At 37.6% G+C, this 16389-nt stretch overlaps 1 protein-coding gene across 12 annotated transcripts in view; it reads left to right on the top strand.

Annotated features, from left to right (window-relative positions):
• The window catches only part of MLLT10 (MLLT10 histone lysine methyltransferase DOT1L cofactor), a 238176-nt gene that overhangs the window by 55717 nt on the left and 166070 nt on the right, over positions 1-16389 (top strand). For 11 of the 12 annotated variants that reach the window (XM_045787333.2, XM_045787325.2, XM_087857630.1 and 8 more), the window contains one exon: positions 4750-4804. Coding sequence is in view for 10 of the 12 variants with exons in the window: in XM_045787325.2 (XP_045643281.1) it covers positions 4750-4804 (55 nt within the window). In the remaining 2 variants the exon portion in view is untranslated. Of the gene's footprint in view, positions 1-4749; positions 4805-6756; positions 6804-16389 lie in introns of those variants that run through there. The other variant, XM_087857633.1, reaches the window with a different exon arrangement.

Raw genomic sequence — 16389 nt, 5'->3', positions numbered from 1 at the left:
ATTAAGTGTCCAACTCTTGATTTTGACTTAGATCATGATCTCAGGGTTGTGAGATTAAGCCCTGAGTTGGGCTCTGCGCTCAGTGGGGTGTCTGCTTGAAATTCTCTTTTTCCATCTCCCTGTGCCCCTCCCCCAGCTCACCTGCTTGCTCTCTCTAAATAAATAAATAAAATCTTAAAAAATAAAAAGAAAAGGAATTGTTAAACCTTTTGAATTTGGATTAGTGATCAATAAAGTTTAAGGGTCTAGGGGCACCTGGGTGGCACAGTTGTTAAGCATCTGCCTTCGGCTCAGGGCGTGATCCCGGCGTTGTGGGATGGAGCCCCACATCAGGCTCCTCCGCTGGGAACCTGTTTCTTCCTCTCCCACTCCCCCTGCTTGTATTTCCTCTCTCGCTGGCTGTCTCTGTCAAATAAATAAATAAAATCTTAAAAAAAAAATAAAGTTTAAGGGTCTAATCTAAATTTTTTCTTCCTTAGTTGCTAAACAATTCTTCTTCTCTTCCTCCTACTCCCCCACCTCCCCCTCCCTCCTTCTTCCCCCCTTCCTCCTCCCCCCTCCCCCCTTCTCCTCCCCCTCCCCCATTTATTTGAGAGAAAGAGAGATTGAGAGAACAAATGGGAGGAGGGGCAGAGGGAGAAGCAGACTCCCTGTGGATCAGGGAGCCTGTGGCAGGACTCTCATGACGAGCCAAGGGCAGATGCTTAACCAACTGACCCACCCAGGAGCCCCCTAAACAATCATTCTTTTTTTTTTTTTTTTTTTAAGATTTTATTTATTTATTTGACAGAGAGAGAGACAGCCAGCGAGAGAGGGAACACAAGCAGGGGGAGGGGGAGAGGAAGAAGCAGGCTCATAGCGGAGGAGCCTGATGTGGGGCTCGATCCCAGAATGCCGGGATCACGCCCTGAGCCGAAGGCAGATGCTTAACCGCTGTGCCACCCAGGCGCCCCCTAAACAATCATTCTTACACCCAGTCATCCCAAGGAGTAATTATCCCTGGTTCTATGTAGTCTTTTTTTTTTTTTTTTTAAAGATTTTATTTATTTATTTAACAGAGATAGCCAGCGAGAGAGGGAACACAAGCAGGGGAGTGGGAGAGGAAGAAGCAGGCTCATAGCGGAGGAGCCTGATGTGGGGCTCGATCCCATACCTCCGGGATCAGGCCCTGAGCCGAAGGCAGGCGCTTAACCGCTGTGCCACCCAGGCGCCCCTCTATGTAGTCTTTGAATTAGATTTAGTTACTCTTCTAAAAGCAACTCTTTCTTTCCCATAAGTTAAATCACTCAACTAATAGTGTTTCTTTCTGTAAGAGAAGTTGCTGTATCTCTTAGAACCAGATTATTGCCTGCCTTTCGCAAGTGTGCTTGTGTTTTTGCTTCTTCTGTCCGTTCGTATATTTTTTGATAGATACTAGGGCTACAGGCATGAAATGGAGCTTATACTCTAGCAGAGGAGATAAACATAATTGCACAGTTAATTGTGATTGCAGTATATGACAAGGAGGAAGTGTAAGTGATTTGTAATATGGCACCTAATCTAATGGAGGGAGTCAGGGAAACCTTTGAGGAAGTGACTTTAAGCAAGAATTTGTGAGTTGAAGTTACCCAGCTGTGAAAGAGGGCTGGGGTGTAAGACAGGCATTACAGGTAGAGAGTAAAAACAACACATTTAAGGGCTATGAAGCAAGAATGAACTTTGGGGTATTTATAGAAGTGAAAGAAGAGGGGCACCTGGATGGCTCAGTCGGTAGAGCATGCGATCCTTTACTGTGAGTTTGAGCCCCATGTTGGGCAGAATTTTTTAAAAGAAAACAAAAGTGAAAGAAGAAAAGGCAGTATTGCCTAGACAGTGAGATGTTGAAAAGAGAAGGCTGTGGAGGTAAGTAAGGGCTAGCTCATGTAGGGAAACCATTAAAATGTTTATTAAGTGTCATAGTGATATACTTGGACCTACATTTTTGAAGTTCAGTCTAGATTGGTGGTATAGGTGAGAGTAAGTATAAATAGACTATTGAATGGGGGTCCCTGAAGTGGTCCTGATGAAAGTTGATGTTGGCTTGCAGTAACTTAAAAGTAGTGTAGATGGAGAGAGGTAGTCAAATCTCACCAGTACTCAGGAGGATGAATGGGCAAAATATACTGTTTGATTAAATACGAGTTAGAGAGTAGGGTGAAGCTGTTAAAAGATGATGCCTAGGTGTCTTGTATGGGCAATATGTTGTTGAGAGTATTATTACAAAGAGAGGGAAGGGGCATTTGGCTGGCTTAGTCAAAAGAGCATGTGATTCTTGATCGTGGGGTCGTGAGTTCAAGCCGCATGTTTTGTGTTGAGATTACTAAGAAAAATTAATAAACTTAAAAAAAAAAGATAGGGGATACTACAGGAAGAGCAAGTGTTGCCATAGATTTTGGACAGTGCTTAAAGTGCCATTGCAGTTGTAGGAAGTTTTATATATAGATCCAAGGACAGAGCTGAATAGGAGGTAGAATTTGAGAGTCACTGGCATACTTGTAATTTAGTTGGTAACAGATGTATGGAAAATATGAGATTGCCTAGTGTTTAACATGAAATGAGAAGGCATTTTAAGCTGGAGCCCTGAGAAACTACCTCATTTAAAGGTTAGACATGGTGATCAGAAATGTGTTGCCATAAAATCTTTAAAAAAAAAAAATAAAATCTTTAAAATCTTTAAAGAAATGTGTTGCCAAAGAGGTTAGAGGAAAATCAGGAGAAATACTGCAAGATGAATACAGGATCTAATGGCTTATGTTTTATTACTTATTCACTGTTTTATCTTAATTTTCTTCTCTTACTTTCTTTCGTAATTTGTTTTTATTACTATATTATATGCTGCAAAACTTCTTTGGAGAGCAGCAAGGTAGGGTACAAATAATAAATATTCAAGTGTGACCTCCAGGAACATATTCTTCATAGTAAGGCAATGTCATTGAAACTTACTCTGTTTATTATTTTTATAATTCTGTGTCTTATCAGTAGTGAAAAGAAATGGTTGTACTAGCTCTGTTTCGTTTTTTTTTTAAGATTTTATTTATTTATTTTTGAGGGAGAGCAAGCACGAGTAGGGGGAGAGGGCAGAGGGAGAGGGAGAAGCAGACTCCACGCTGAGTAGGGAGCCCGATGTGGGGCTCGATCCCAGGACCCTGGGATCATGATCTGAGTTGAAGGCAGACGATTAACCGACTGAGCCACCCAGGCACCCACTCTACGTTTATTTCTGGTTTTAGTTTTGGGGGTGGTAGGGATAGTGGTGTGTAATAACTACTGAGTACCGTTGTGTGTAGTGATAAGGCTAAGTAGAGTAATTAGAGCAGTTCCTTCCTTCCAGAAAGCAAGTGAGCCTATATGAGATCATGTCTTCTCATTTAAATCAGAATTCTAAATTTTTGAGTTCAACTGTTTATTTTAGGAGAAACCACACCTAACTGACTACAATAATACTAGCTGATCCTAGACAGAAGGCAGAGGGATAGCGGCAAATGTTAAAAACTGCTTCAGAACCCTTTTGTTATTATTAATGTTAAAAAAAATTGTGGCAAGCCGCGCCTGGGTGGCACAGCGGTTGGGCGTCTGCCTTCGGCTCAGGGTGTGATCCTGGCGTTATGGGATCGAGCCCCACATCAGGCTCCTCCACTATGAGCCTGCTTCTTCCTCTCCCATTCCCCCTGCTTGTGTTCCCTCTCTCGCTGGCTGTCTCTATCTCTGTTGAATAAATAAATAAAATCTTTAAAAAAAAATTGTGGCAGGTATGTAAAAGTTACGTAATATTTACTTTTTAAAGTTGTTATCTGATGGGATGCCTGACTGGTTAAAGTTGGTAGAGCATGTGACTTTTTTTTTTTTTTTTTAAGATTTATTTATTTGGTGGGGGGCAGAGAGGGAGGTAGAGATTCCCAAGCAGAATCCATTCGGAGCATGGAACCCGATGCGGGGCTCAGTCTCACAACCCTGAGATCAAGACCTGAGCCAAATCCCAGACTTCACTGACTGAGCCACCTGTAGAGCCGCACGTGACTCTTAATCTCAGGGTTATGAGATCAAGCCTCACGTTGGGCGTAGAGATTACTTACTAAAGGGATGCCTGGGTGGCTCAGTCAGTTAACTGTGTGCCTTCAGCTCAGGTCATGATCCCAGGGTCCTGGCATCAAGTCCCCCATCAGGCTCCATGCCCAGCAGGGAACCTTCTTCTCCCTCTCCTTCAGCCCCTCACTCTGCTTATGCTCTTCCTCCCTCCCCCTCTTTCTGACAAATTAAAAAAAGAGATACTTAAAAAAAAATACACACACACACACACACACACACACACACACATATAGAATAATGTTGTTACCTGGTATTCTGAGGAAGATCACGTTTTGAGGAGAATTACTTTGTGAGGAATGTTTTGAAATACTCTTGGTGGCAACTGGTACAAATGCTGCTCCCACATTTTTTTTTTTTTTAAGATTTTATTTATTTATTTGACATGGAGAGAGAGTGCACAAGCACAAGCAGGGGGAACCACAGAGGGAGAGGTGAGAAGCAGACTCCCAGTTGAGCAGGGAGTCCGATGTGGGGCTCCATCCCAGGACCCTGGGATCATGACCTGAGCTGAAGGCAGAGGATTAACCGACTGAGCCACGCAGGCGCCCCTGCTCCCACATTTTAATAGTTTTGAGGTTATAGGGAAGATGTTATACTTTGGTAATCTGAAAAATCTCTTTGTTTTCTTTCTTTTTTTTAAAATAGAGATGTGAACTGTGTCCTCATAAGGATGGAGCTTTAAAAAGAACAGATAATGGGGGTAAGTACAGAGACTTTTAAAAAATTTTTTATTAAAAATTTTTTTATTGAAAACTGGAGTGGAGGAGTATTTAAAAATGATAGTTCATATTATAGTATCAAATGAAGTGTTTACCACTGGAATATTTTTGATAGTAACGGATGTAATTTATGAATCTTTTTTGCTGTTTTATGGACAAACTTTTAAGCTTTTTTTTTGTTAGAGTGAGAGTGGGGGGAAGCAGGGGGAGAGAGAGCGAGAGAGTGAGAGCTCCACAGCCAGTGCAGAGCCCGAATCTGGGCTTGATCTCATGACCCCGAGATTGAAACTGAGCCAAAATCAAGAGTTGGACTGAACTTACTGAGCCATCCGGGTGCCCCTAAGCATTGTTTTTTTAATGTAGAATGGTCCACGTACTTCTAAATAAATCTTGATTTTTTTAAATGGGTATAATTTTTTTATATTAGAAATTATTTTTGGAAAACTAAGCTGCTTTTCTTGTTGTTAGAGCTAAACTCTGATATTTTAGAGTCTTATTTCCCTCTCTTTTGTGTATTTCTGGACAGATGATATTTCTAGTGAATGTTAATTTTAACACCCTGAGGATTTTTGTTGCTTGAATATAGAGAAATGCTGACTTCTGTCTTTAAGTTTTGGTGCGCTTTCCTGAGGACCCTTGTGTATTTTTCATTTACATCTCCATTTTTAGTTACCGTCCTCTGAGAAATCCATGTTTCTTTATAGCTCTGTACCATTCTTAAACACGTAGACATGAATTTATCAAACTGTGGCATACTGTGAAAATAAACTGATGAAGAAACTCCTATAAGTAGAGGTTGTAACTCCTGTTAGTATACTCTTCCATTTTGGGCAGCCACTTCTAAAGCATTTTTGGCATAGAATAGAGGAATGACATGAGTATATAAAAGGGAGAAATAAAATGTTTTTGCCTTGCTTTACATAAATTTATTTATATACAGATTTAATGTTTAGACTATGTTATACAGGCACATTTGACAAAATTTTAGAAGTATTAGAGAAACCCTTGCTCCCGTTCCTGTTCACCATCTGCCTAGTTTCTCCACAGCTTTCCTGCTGTTGATATAATGGCCGTTATTACTTACTTGCATATCCTTCTAGGGTTTTTTTCTTATATACAAATAAATATGAATAAAGAAATATTTTCTCCTAATTTTTATATGGATGGACGAATATTATAAATACTCTTTTGCATCTTAATTTCCCTACTAAACAATTTATTACCAGTATAAAGCTCTCTTTTTTATGTAATCAGTCACCTGTTGATAGATTTCTGATCTTCTGCTTTTATGACTAATGCTTGTATACATGTCATACATACCTACATCTGTAAGATTATTAATTCCCAGGGGTGGAACTGTTGGGTCAAAGTTTGTAGTTAATTTGATAGATATTCCCAAATTATTTTCCCCAGTGGTTGTACCAGTTTATGTTTCTAGCACAATGAATGAAACACTTATTCTCCATATCCTTTGGTAATCCAGTAGGTGAAAATTGGTATCTCAGAGCAGTTACTTTGCATTTCTTTTATTATGAGTGAAGCTGAGCATCTTATATTTTTAAAAGCAATTTGTATTTTTCTCTTTCTGGTCTGTTAATGTTTTTTCTCTTTGGTTGTTGATCATTTTTTTTTTGATTTGTTAGAGATTTCATAAGCGCCCCTCATTCATTAGGCTTTTGTGATACGGGTTGGGTTGGTTTTTTGTTGTTGGTGGTGTTTGGTTTTTTTTGCCCAGTTGTTTAGTCTTTGCTTATGGGGCTTTTTACCATGCAGAAGTTTTTGATATTTATTTAGGTGAATTTATTAATCTTGTCTTTCATGGATTCTGTATTTTGAATCATTAGTTAGAAAGGCCTTCCCTACTCCAAAGTTATTAAAGGAATTCTTTCACATTTTCCTCTAGTATTTTTATGGTTTCTTTTTTTTTTTACAGTTTAATCTTTGATACATTTGGAATGTATCCAGGTAATACAGTGTGAGGTATGGATCCAACTTTATTTTTTCCTAGATGCTAAAATGCTACCATTTTTCCCATCACCATTTATTGAACAGTTCATCTTATCTTCACTGATTTGAAATGCCATCTTTGTTAGAGTCTAAATTTGATGTGTATTTAAAATATTCTGACTAAACTGTTCCAGAATTGATTTGCAAATTATTTTGGAACCCGGAATGCATTTTCCTGTCGAAATGCTAATTATATTTTTAGAGTCGTTAACAAAACCCCGCAGTGTACCTGATGGTACAGTATTGATAACAGCTATTCTTTTTTTTTTTTTTTTTGATAATAACTAGTATCTAATACCCCTTTTTCATGTTGGAAAATGTGTTACAAGTTTTAGTTCAGGTTTTCTTGGCAATCAGGATGAGGAGTTTCTCAATGCAGCTTTTAATTTTCTCAATCTCATCTGCTGTATATAGTTCTCAGTTGTTAAAGGTAAGTAAATACTTAACAAACTTAACATAGGTTGGTGTGTGAAAACTGGGGTTCGTGTATTACAGGCAGAAGGAGAAGCAAATTATAAAAGACACAAATATATCAAAGAATTGAAAATGATCTGGAATTAGACTATAAAGTTTGAATGGCAGGCCTTCTGAGAGGTGAAACTAATGATACAGGCAAAGTTGTCATTCCTTCCCCTCTTCCCTGCTCATCTCCTTCCTGTCTCTTCTTTCACCCACTCCCCTCCCCTCCCCTTTTATGTACCTGATGCTGTTGATTGTGGGGAGCCACTGAAGCTGAGGAATAACATGAGATTTCTATTTTAGAAAGGTCACTCTCTGACAGCATTGTGGAGAATGGATTGGAAGGATATGAGACCAGATCAGCCAAAAAAAAATAACAGTAGAGCTGGATCATAAGTGCATTTAACATACTTGAAATCAGCTATATAGCCTGGGGGGTGGGAGGAGATATAGAAAAAAATAAACTGTAGAGGTAATTCAGTTTGCCATTTTACTCACTGAATGTGTGTTCTAGGCAAACCTATGTGGAAATCCCAGTGACTGATTGTAAGGCTTTCCCAACCATCATTGACAAAGATGTGAAATATATTATTGAATATATTCAACATATTATTGAAATATATAATAATAGTGAAATATTATTATTGAGCCAGGCAAGAGGTGGTGATGTTACATTCTTGTTTTTTTTTGAAACTAAAATTTTAATTTCAGTATAGTTAACATACACTGTTATGTTAGCTTCAGATGATTCAATAATTATATATATTACTCAGTTCTCATCAAGATAAGTGTTACTCTTCATCCCCTTCACCTGTTTATTTCACATACACCCCACCCTGCCCTCAGTTTGTTCTCTATAGTTAAGTTTGTTTTTTGGTTTGCTCTTTTTTTCTTTGTTCTTTTGTTTTTTTTCAATTCCAAATATGAAAGAAATCATAACGGTAGTTGTCTTTTTCTGTCTGATTTATTTCACTTAGCATTACAGTAACTTAACTCTGGTTCAATCCATGTTTTTGCAAATGGCAAGCTTTCATTCCTTTTAATGACTGAAGAATATTCCTCTGTGTGTGTGTGTGTGTGTGTGTGTGTGTGTGTGTATAATATATATATTTTTTAGTTTACTTATTTTAAGTAATCTCTACAACCAACATGAGGCTTGCATGCTCTTCTGTCTAAGGCAGCCAAGTGCCACCACATCTTTTTCAGTTCATCTATCGGTGGACACTTGGGCAGCTTCCATAAGTTGGCTGTTGTAAATAATGCTGCAGTAAATATAGGGGTGCATATATCTTTTCAAATTAGTATTGTTTATATTCCAGTAGTGTGATTACTGGATCATATGGCAGTTCTGTTTCTAATTTTTTTGTGGAACCTCTGTGCTGTTTTCCACAGTGGCTGCACCAGTTTGAATTTTCACTAACAGTGCACAGAGTTCCTTCTTTTTTCACACCCTCATCAACACTTGTTGTTTCCTGTGGTTTTGATTTTAGCTATTCTGACATGTGTGAGGTGATGTGTCATTGTGGTTTTGATTCGTATTTTGCTGATGATGAGTGATGTTGAGCATCTTTTCATGTGTTTGTTGGCCATCTGTATATCATCTTTGGAGGAATGTCTGTCCATGTCTTCTGCCCATTTTTAATTGGATTATTTGTTAACTTTCATTCTTGAAGAGATTTCAGAATGAATTGAGGCTCATTGATAGATACTATCTAAGAGAAAAATGAGAACTTAAAAAATCTGACAGGATATATATTCAAAATTGGAATTTTAAGGGATTTTTCGAGGACAGTTTTGATTATGCTTGTTTTTTGCTTTAGAATCTATACCCTACAAAGATGAGACTCTGCTTTATTACAGTAAGTCTAAGGGAGAGATTGATGAAGAAAAGGTTGAAGACAGCACTAGTAGGAGGGTAAAAATGAGGGAATGGACATCAGAGATACTAAATGGTAAAACTTTGCAGGTATATTTTTAAAAATATATCTATTTTATTATGGGAAACTTTGAACATACATAAAAGTAGAGAGAATCCCCAGGTACTTAGCTTCAACAGTGATAAGTCCTGGCTAGTCTTGTTTCATCTAAACCCTTCCGTATGCCATTCTGATTATTTTGAATTTTGTGAGCATCACTAACACATGTGGATATTTTAAAAATACACAATATATTATCAAAAAAAAAATTGACAAGGATTTCTTAAAGCCATCAACTATTCAGTCATTGTTCAGATTTTCCTGATTGTCTCTCTAAATGTTTTCTTTTTATATTTGAATGAATCAGTATCCAAATAAGTTCCATAAGCTGGATCCATAAGGTGCATACATTGTAATTGCTTGTTATGTTTCTTAGGTCTCTTTGTACTCCCTCCTTCACATTCCCTTATAACTTTACGTATGGAAAAACCTGGGACATTTGCCCTGTATGGTTTCCCACAGTACATTTTATTGTTTGCTTCTCAGATGGCATGTGTGTGTGTGTGTGTGTGTGTGTGAACATGTTACTTTGTTCCATATTTTCTTTACATTACTAGTTGTATTCAGAGGCTTATCATACTCATTATATTGTGAGGGCAGTTTAAAATACTTGATAGCGTTGTATACTTCCTTCATGAGGGATATGATATTTGGTTATTTTCTTTTTTGTGATATTAGCAGCTGTTGACCAGTATCTGGACCATTATTTTATTTTATTTTTTTTAAAGATTTTTTATTTATTTATTTGACAGAGACAGTCAGTGAGAGAGGGAACACAAGTGGGGGGCATGGGAGAGGAAGAAACAGGCTCCTAGTGGAGGAGCCTGATGTGGGGCTCGATCCCAGAACGCTGGGATCACCCCCTGAGCCGAAGGCAGACGCTTAACAACTGCGCCACCCAGGCGCCGCTGGACCATTATTTTATTTTATTTTATTTTATTTTATTTTATTTTATTTTATTTTATTTTATTTTATTTTATTTTATTTATTAATTTATTTTAAAGATTTTATTTATTTATTTGACAGAGACAGAGACAGCCAGCGAGAGAGGGAACACAAGCAGGGGGAGTGGGAGAGGGAGAAGCAGGCTCACAGAAGAGGAGCCTGATGTGGGGCTCGATCCCAGAACGCCGGGATCACGCCCTGAGCCGAAGGCAGACGCTTAACCGGTGTGCCACCCAGGCGCCCCTGGACCATTATTTTATTAAATAGAGGTTGAATAAGTTGTGATATTTTGTCATTAGGTATTAGGAAGAGTAATTCTATAAAGAGAACCGATTTCTTAACAACTGTTTCATTACCCTGAAGTGCAGTTTGTGAAGGAAGGGAGGATATTTTATTCTTTTTCTTAATATTGAGGTAAAATTCCTACAGCATAACATTAACCAATTTAAGATACACAGTTCAGTGACATTCACTACTTTCACAGTGTTGTGCAACTATCACCTCTGTCAATTTCCAAAACATTTTTATCACCTTCAAAGAAAATATGCTTTCATAAGCAGAAACTGTACATTCTGCCTTCTGACCTTCCTCCCCCAACCCTTGGCAAGCACCAGTCTGCTTTTTATCTCTGTGGATTTACTTATTCTGTGTATTTTATATAACTATAACAATCATGCAGTGTATGACCTTTTGAGTCTGGCTTCTTTCTTGGCATAATGTTTTTTTTTTTTTTTGGCATGTTTTTCAGGTTCATCAGTGTTGCAGTAGGTATTAGTACTTCAGTCCTCTTTATGGCTGAATAATATTCTGTGTGTGTGTGTGTGTGTGTGTGTGTGTGTGTGTGTGTGTGTGATTACATTATGTTGGTCCTTTCATTATTTGGACACTTGTGTTGTTTCTACCTTTTGATTGTTGTGAATAGTGCTGCTGTGAACATGGTTGTACAAGTATCTGTTTTATCTCTTTTCAGTTTCAAGGGGTATGTACTAGGAGTGGCATTGATGGTCAGATAGTGATTCTGTGTTTAACTTTTTGAGGAACCACCAGACTTTTTCATAGTGGCTGCACCATTTTTACATTCCCACAGGCAGTGTATGAAAGATCCAATTCCTTTTCATTCTTACCAACACTTCTTAAGTTGGCTTCTCTGTTCTGCCTCTTTTTTTCTTTTTTAAAGAGAGAGAGTACACACGTAGGTGAGGGGCAGAGGGAGCCCAGCAGGGAGCCCAACTCAGGGCTTGATGTGACCTGAGCCGAAATCAAGAGTCGGGACACTTAACCAACTGAGCCACCCAGGTGGCTTTTTTTTAACAAAGTACTGCAGAGACCGCGTAACTGCGTATGGTGTAATCATTGATACTGGGTGATTAGCAAAAATTCCTACAAGTGGAATTGCTGGGTCAGAGCATATGAATTTCTGTAATTTCAGTGGATTCTGCCAAATCCTCAACTGTCAAGATTATAGTAATTCACACTTTATTCACAACACCTGAGAAGAACCTGTTCTTATACTTACCTCAGTAGTTACACAACCATCTGTGGGGGTTTCAATTTTGTATTATCCATCAAACTCACAAGTCATAATTGGCTTATCCAACACCAAATATACTTAATAGAGGAAAAGTATATACAGTTGCAGAAATACACAGGCCTCCAAACTCTGATGCAAGTTTTAATGTCTTCATTGTTTTGGTTGTAAGAAGCTAATGTGAATGTAGGTCCCATTAGCATGGGGAAGCCACCAGATTTGGTTACCCTCAGCTTAAAAATGTCTGCTAGTCATATAGTCTCTGTATTTGTAAGTGGCTGGCTATTCTATTTTAATGTAACTGTGGACCATAAATTATGTAAGTCATACAGTGTAGGCTCCTGACAACCAAGTACAACAGGCTAAAATAAAGAGCACTCTCAGGTAAGTTACTAGTACACGGCACACCCTACAGTATTGTCATCTATCATCAGAGTTTGTGTTGCAAGAAGTTAAACTACTGTGTTTTCCTCCAGAGCCTGAAGGAGGGATTCTGAGTCCAGCTCTTAACCCTATCCATCCATCATTATTAAGGACCTTTTTATATTTGCCAATCTGTTAGATAAAAATTACATCAGTGTAGCGTTAGTGTGTATTTCTGTTATGGTGAGAGAAGTTTATCAACTTTTCATATGCTTAAAAGCTAATTTATATTTCCTTTATATGAAGTATTCCTTCATATTCTTACCTTAATTTTCTCTTGGTAAAATCCTCAAGGTACATATATGTCTTGTTGTGTAGGAGCTCTTGGTGTATTAGGGAAATCAGTCCTTTGTGGTATGAATTCCTGGAGTTTTTCCTACCAGACGGTTGGTTGTTGTGGGTTTTTTGTTTTTTTTTTTTAAATTTCACCATTTTTTCCCCTTAATGTTCTTTTGTATTTAATTGCCATGTCTCTATGTCTCCTCTGTTTGTAAGAGTGTCTCAGTCTTGTTTTTCATTGCCTTTGCAGTCTTGAGGAATCCTGGCCAGGTACATGTTCAGTGCCCCCCGCCCCCCAATCTGGGTTTGTCTGGTATTTTCTCATTATTAGCTTGGTTGATGGATTTTGGGAAAAAGTACCACAGAGGTTAAGTCTACTGCTTATCTTGTCATATCAGGGAGTACAAAAAATCCACAAGACATCACTGATGATATTATCAGGCTATTTAATTTTTAAAAATCCCTTTGGTATTTTGATGACACTTTTCCTAAATTTGTAGATTAGTTTATGGAAAATTGACATTCTGTTACATAGGATAAGTTGCTAAACCATTGGGGTGATTTCAGCTGAGGGATGACTTGATTAAAGCAGGTTTTTTAACATGATCACTGTGGCTATTGTGTTGAAAGTCAACTTTATAATAAGCTCTCAAGTCTGGGAGGGTAAGAGCCCCTTTGTTATTTTTCAGATGGAACTTAAGTAGTCTTGGAACATCGTTCTTACATATAAATTTTAGAATTGTATTCATTTCTTTATGGTACAGTTTTCTCCAAGTCTGTAAAATGTGTTTAATGTTATATACTTTATTGGGTTATGAGAGTTTAATAAGATCTGTGAAGTGTGTAGAACAAGGCCTATGCATAGTAAGCTCTATATTAGAGTTAAAAATAAAATGAAATGAAAAACATAAAAGAACTAGTTGTATTTTTTTTTTTTAAGATTTTATTCATTTGAGAGAGAGACAGAGGTAGCGAGTAGCGAGAGAGAGCACAAGCAGGGAGGAGAGGGAGAAGCAGGCTCCCCTGGCAGGGAGCCTGAGATTGGGGCGGGGAGGGCTTGATCCCAGGATCCTGGGATCATGACCTGAGCCCAAGGCAGACACTTAACGAACTGAGCCACCCAGGTGCCCTGAACTAGTGTATTCTATGCAAATTGTTGAAATTGACATTCTGTATTTTCTATACAGACAATGATAATGTGTATAAATGACAGTTTTATTTCTTCCACTTTATTTCTTGTTTTTTCATCTCTTTCATTCTTGAGTTTACTCCAGTCAGGCTTTCCCCCACCATGACACTAAGGCCTGTTCTTGGTAAACTAATCAGTGATCTCCATGTGGCTGAACCAGTTCTCAAGCCCCATTGTTAGTTGATCTTTAGCAGCATTTGACAGTTTTCATCATTCATTCTTGAAAACTTACTTCATTTTGTTGCTGGGACAGTATTCTTCTTTTCCTTCGACCTTATTCATTGCCCCTTGCATTTTTCCAGACTCTCCTCTTGTAGACATTGATCTCTAAATATTAGAGTGCACCAGGATATAGGCCTTCTACACTTACTTCCAGAATGAATTTACTGAATATTATGGCTTTGAATAACATCTATGATGTATACGTTGATAGCACCCAAACTTGTATCTCCAGCCTTTTCTCTTCTCTTGAACTCTGGATTTGTAAATATCTAGTTGCTTGCTACATCATCTGCTTGTGTGATAGGTTCATAAACTTAACATGGACATTTGGTATAGAGTTGTGGAATCACTATGTTGTACACCTAAAACTAATGTAACATTATGTGTCAACTATATTTCAATTAAAAAAAAAAGACACTGTAGAAGAAAAAACCAACATAGACTTCTAAACTCCACTTTCTCATTCTATTTAGTTACCCTGCCCGTTTCAGTTAAAGGCAGATTTACCTCTCCAAATTGTCTATAGAACTAAGCGAACCTACTCCTGCCAATCCTTCCATAATTAATCTTTTTTTTAAAGATTTATTTACTTATTAGAGAAAGTGGGAGGGGAGGGGCAGAGGGAGAGAGAATCTGAAGCAGACTCCATGCTGAGTGTAGAGTCCGATGTGGGGCTTGATCTCATGATGTTGAGATCATGACCTGAGCCAAAATGAAGAGTTGGATGCCCGACTTACTGCACCACCCAGGCTCCCCTCCCATAATTTTATAACATTTGTTCCCTTTTTGTACCTTATGCCCCTTTGCCCTTTTTTTGGGATATGACATAAAGATCTCAAATCAGCAACTTAATTTAACTCCTCAAAAATCTAGATAAAGAACAACAAACACAAAGCAAACTGAAGGAACGAAATAAAGATTAGAAGAGAGATAAACGGAGTAGAGAATAGAGGATCAGTAGCAAAAATCAGTGAAATTAAGGGTTGGTTTTTTGAAAAAAGGAACAAAATTGACTGTTAGCTAGATTTTTTTTTTATGGCATAGGTGTCATTTATTTTATTTTGTATAGTAGACATACAGTGTCACATTAGTTTCAGTGTGTTCAGCATAGTGATTGAACTTCTATTTAAGTTATGCTGTGTTCGCCGCGAGTGTTGGCTACCATCTGTCACCATATAACTGACCATATTCCTTATGGTGTATCCTTTATTCTTGTGACTTACTCATTGCATAACTGGAAGCCTGTATCTCCCACTCCCTTTTACCCATTTTGCCCATTCCCTCACCCCCTTTCCCTCTGGGAGCCATTAGTTCTCTGTATTTGTAGATCGGATTCTGCTTTTTTTGTTTGTTTATTCATTCGTTTTATTTTTTTTTAGATTACACACTATTAGCTAAATTAAGAAAAAGTATACAAATGGTTAAAATTAGAAATGGAAAAGAGGGACATTACAGCTGATGCCACAGAAATAAAAAAGATTATTAGAGAATTTAGTAATCTGATAACAATTGAATAACCTAGAAGAATAGATAAAGTCCTAGAAACACACAGCCTACCAAGATTGACTCATGAAGAAATAAAAATCTGAACAGACCAACAACTAGTAAGGAGATTGAATCAGTATTTAAAAACCCAACAAAGAAAAGTCCAGAACCAGATGGCTTCACCAGAGAATTGATTCTCTGGAAACTCTTCCAAAAAATTGAAGAGGAGGTCATTGAAGCTTATTTTATGAGGTCAGCATTATTCTGAGAACAAAAACTGGACAAAGACTTTACAAGCAGAAAAGAAAACTATAGACCAGTATCCCTGATAAATATGGATGTAAAAGTCCTCAACAAAATACTAGCAAACTGAATTCAGCAGCACATTGAAAGGATCATATATGATTTATTTATTCCTGGAACGTAAGAATAGTTCAGCATATGAAAGTCAATCAGTGTGTAATACACCATATTAACAGAGTGAAGGACAAAACCCCCGTGATCATTTCATTTCCATTGATGCAGAAAAAACAATTGGCAAAATTCAACACCCTTCTGTGATAAATGAACCCATCAAACTTGGATGGATGGAAGCTACCTGAACATATATACAGAGGCCGTATATGAAAAGCCCATAGCTAATATCATACGCAGTTGTTAAAGACAAAATTTTTCCTCTAAGACAGGGAATAAGGCAAGAATGCCTGCTTTCTTCATGACTGTTCAACATATTATTGGGGTCTTAGCCTGAGTACTTAGGGATGAAAAGGAAATCGAAAACACCCAGTCTGAAAATGAAGAGGTAAAATTATCTTTGTTTGCAGATGATATGATCTTATTTGTCAAAAACCCTAAAGATTCCACAGAAAAACTCTTAGCACTAAAAAATTCAGCAAAGTTGCAGAATACAAAATCAACATGTAAAAATTAGCTTTTTATTTATTTATTTATTTATTTATTTATTTATTTATTTTAAATTTATTATTTTTTAAAGATTTATAAGTAATCTCTACACCCATATTCGGCTTGAACCCACAGCCCTCAGATCAAGAG

The sequence above is a fragment of the Ursus americanus genome, chromosome 31 (assembly GCF_024610735.1).
Source record: "Ursus americanus isolate L20-20 chromosome 31, mUrsAme1.1.p, whole genome shotgun sequence".
Taxonomy (NCBI): domain Eukaryota; kingdom Metazoa; phylum Chordata; class Mammalia; order Carnivora; family Ursidae; genus Ursus; species Ursus americanus.
Note: the sequence above shows the minus strand (reverse complement) of the source record. Positions and strands in the feature narration are given on the sequence as shown.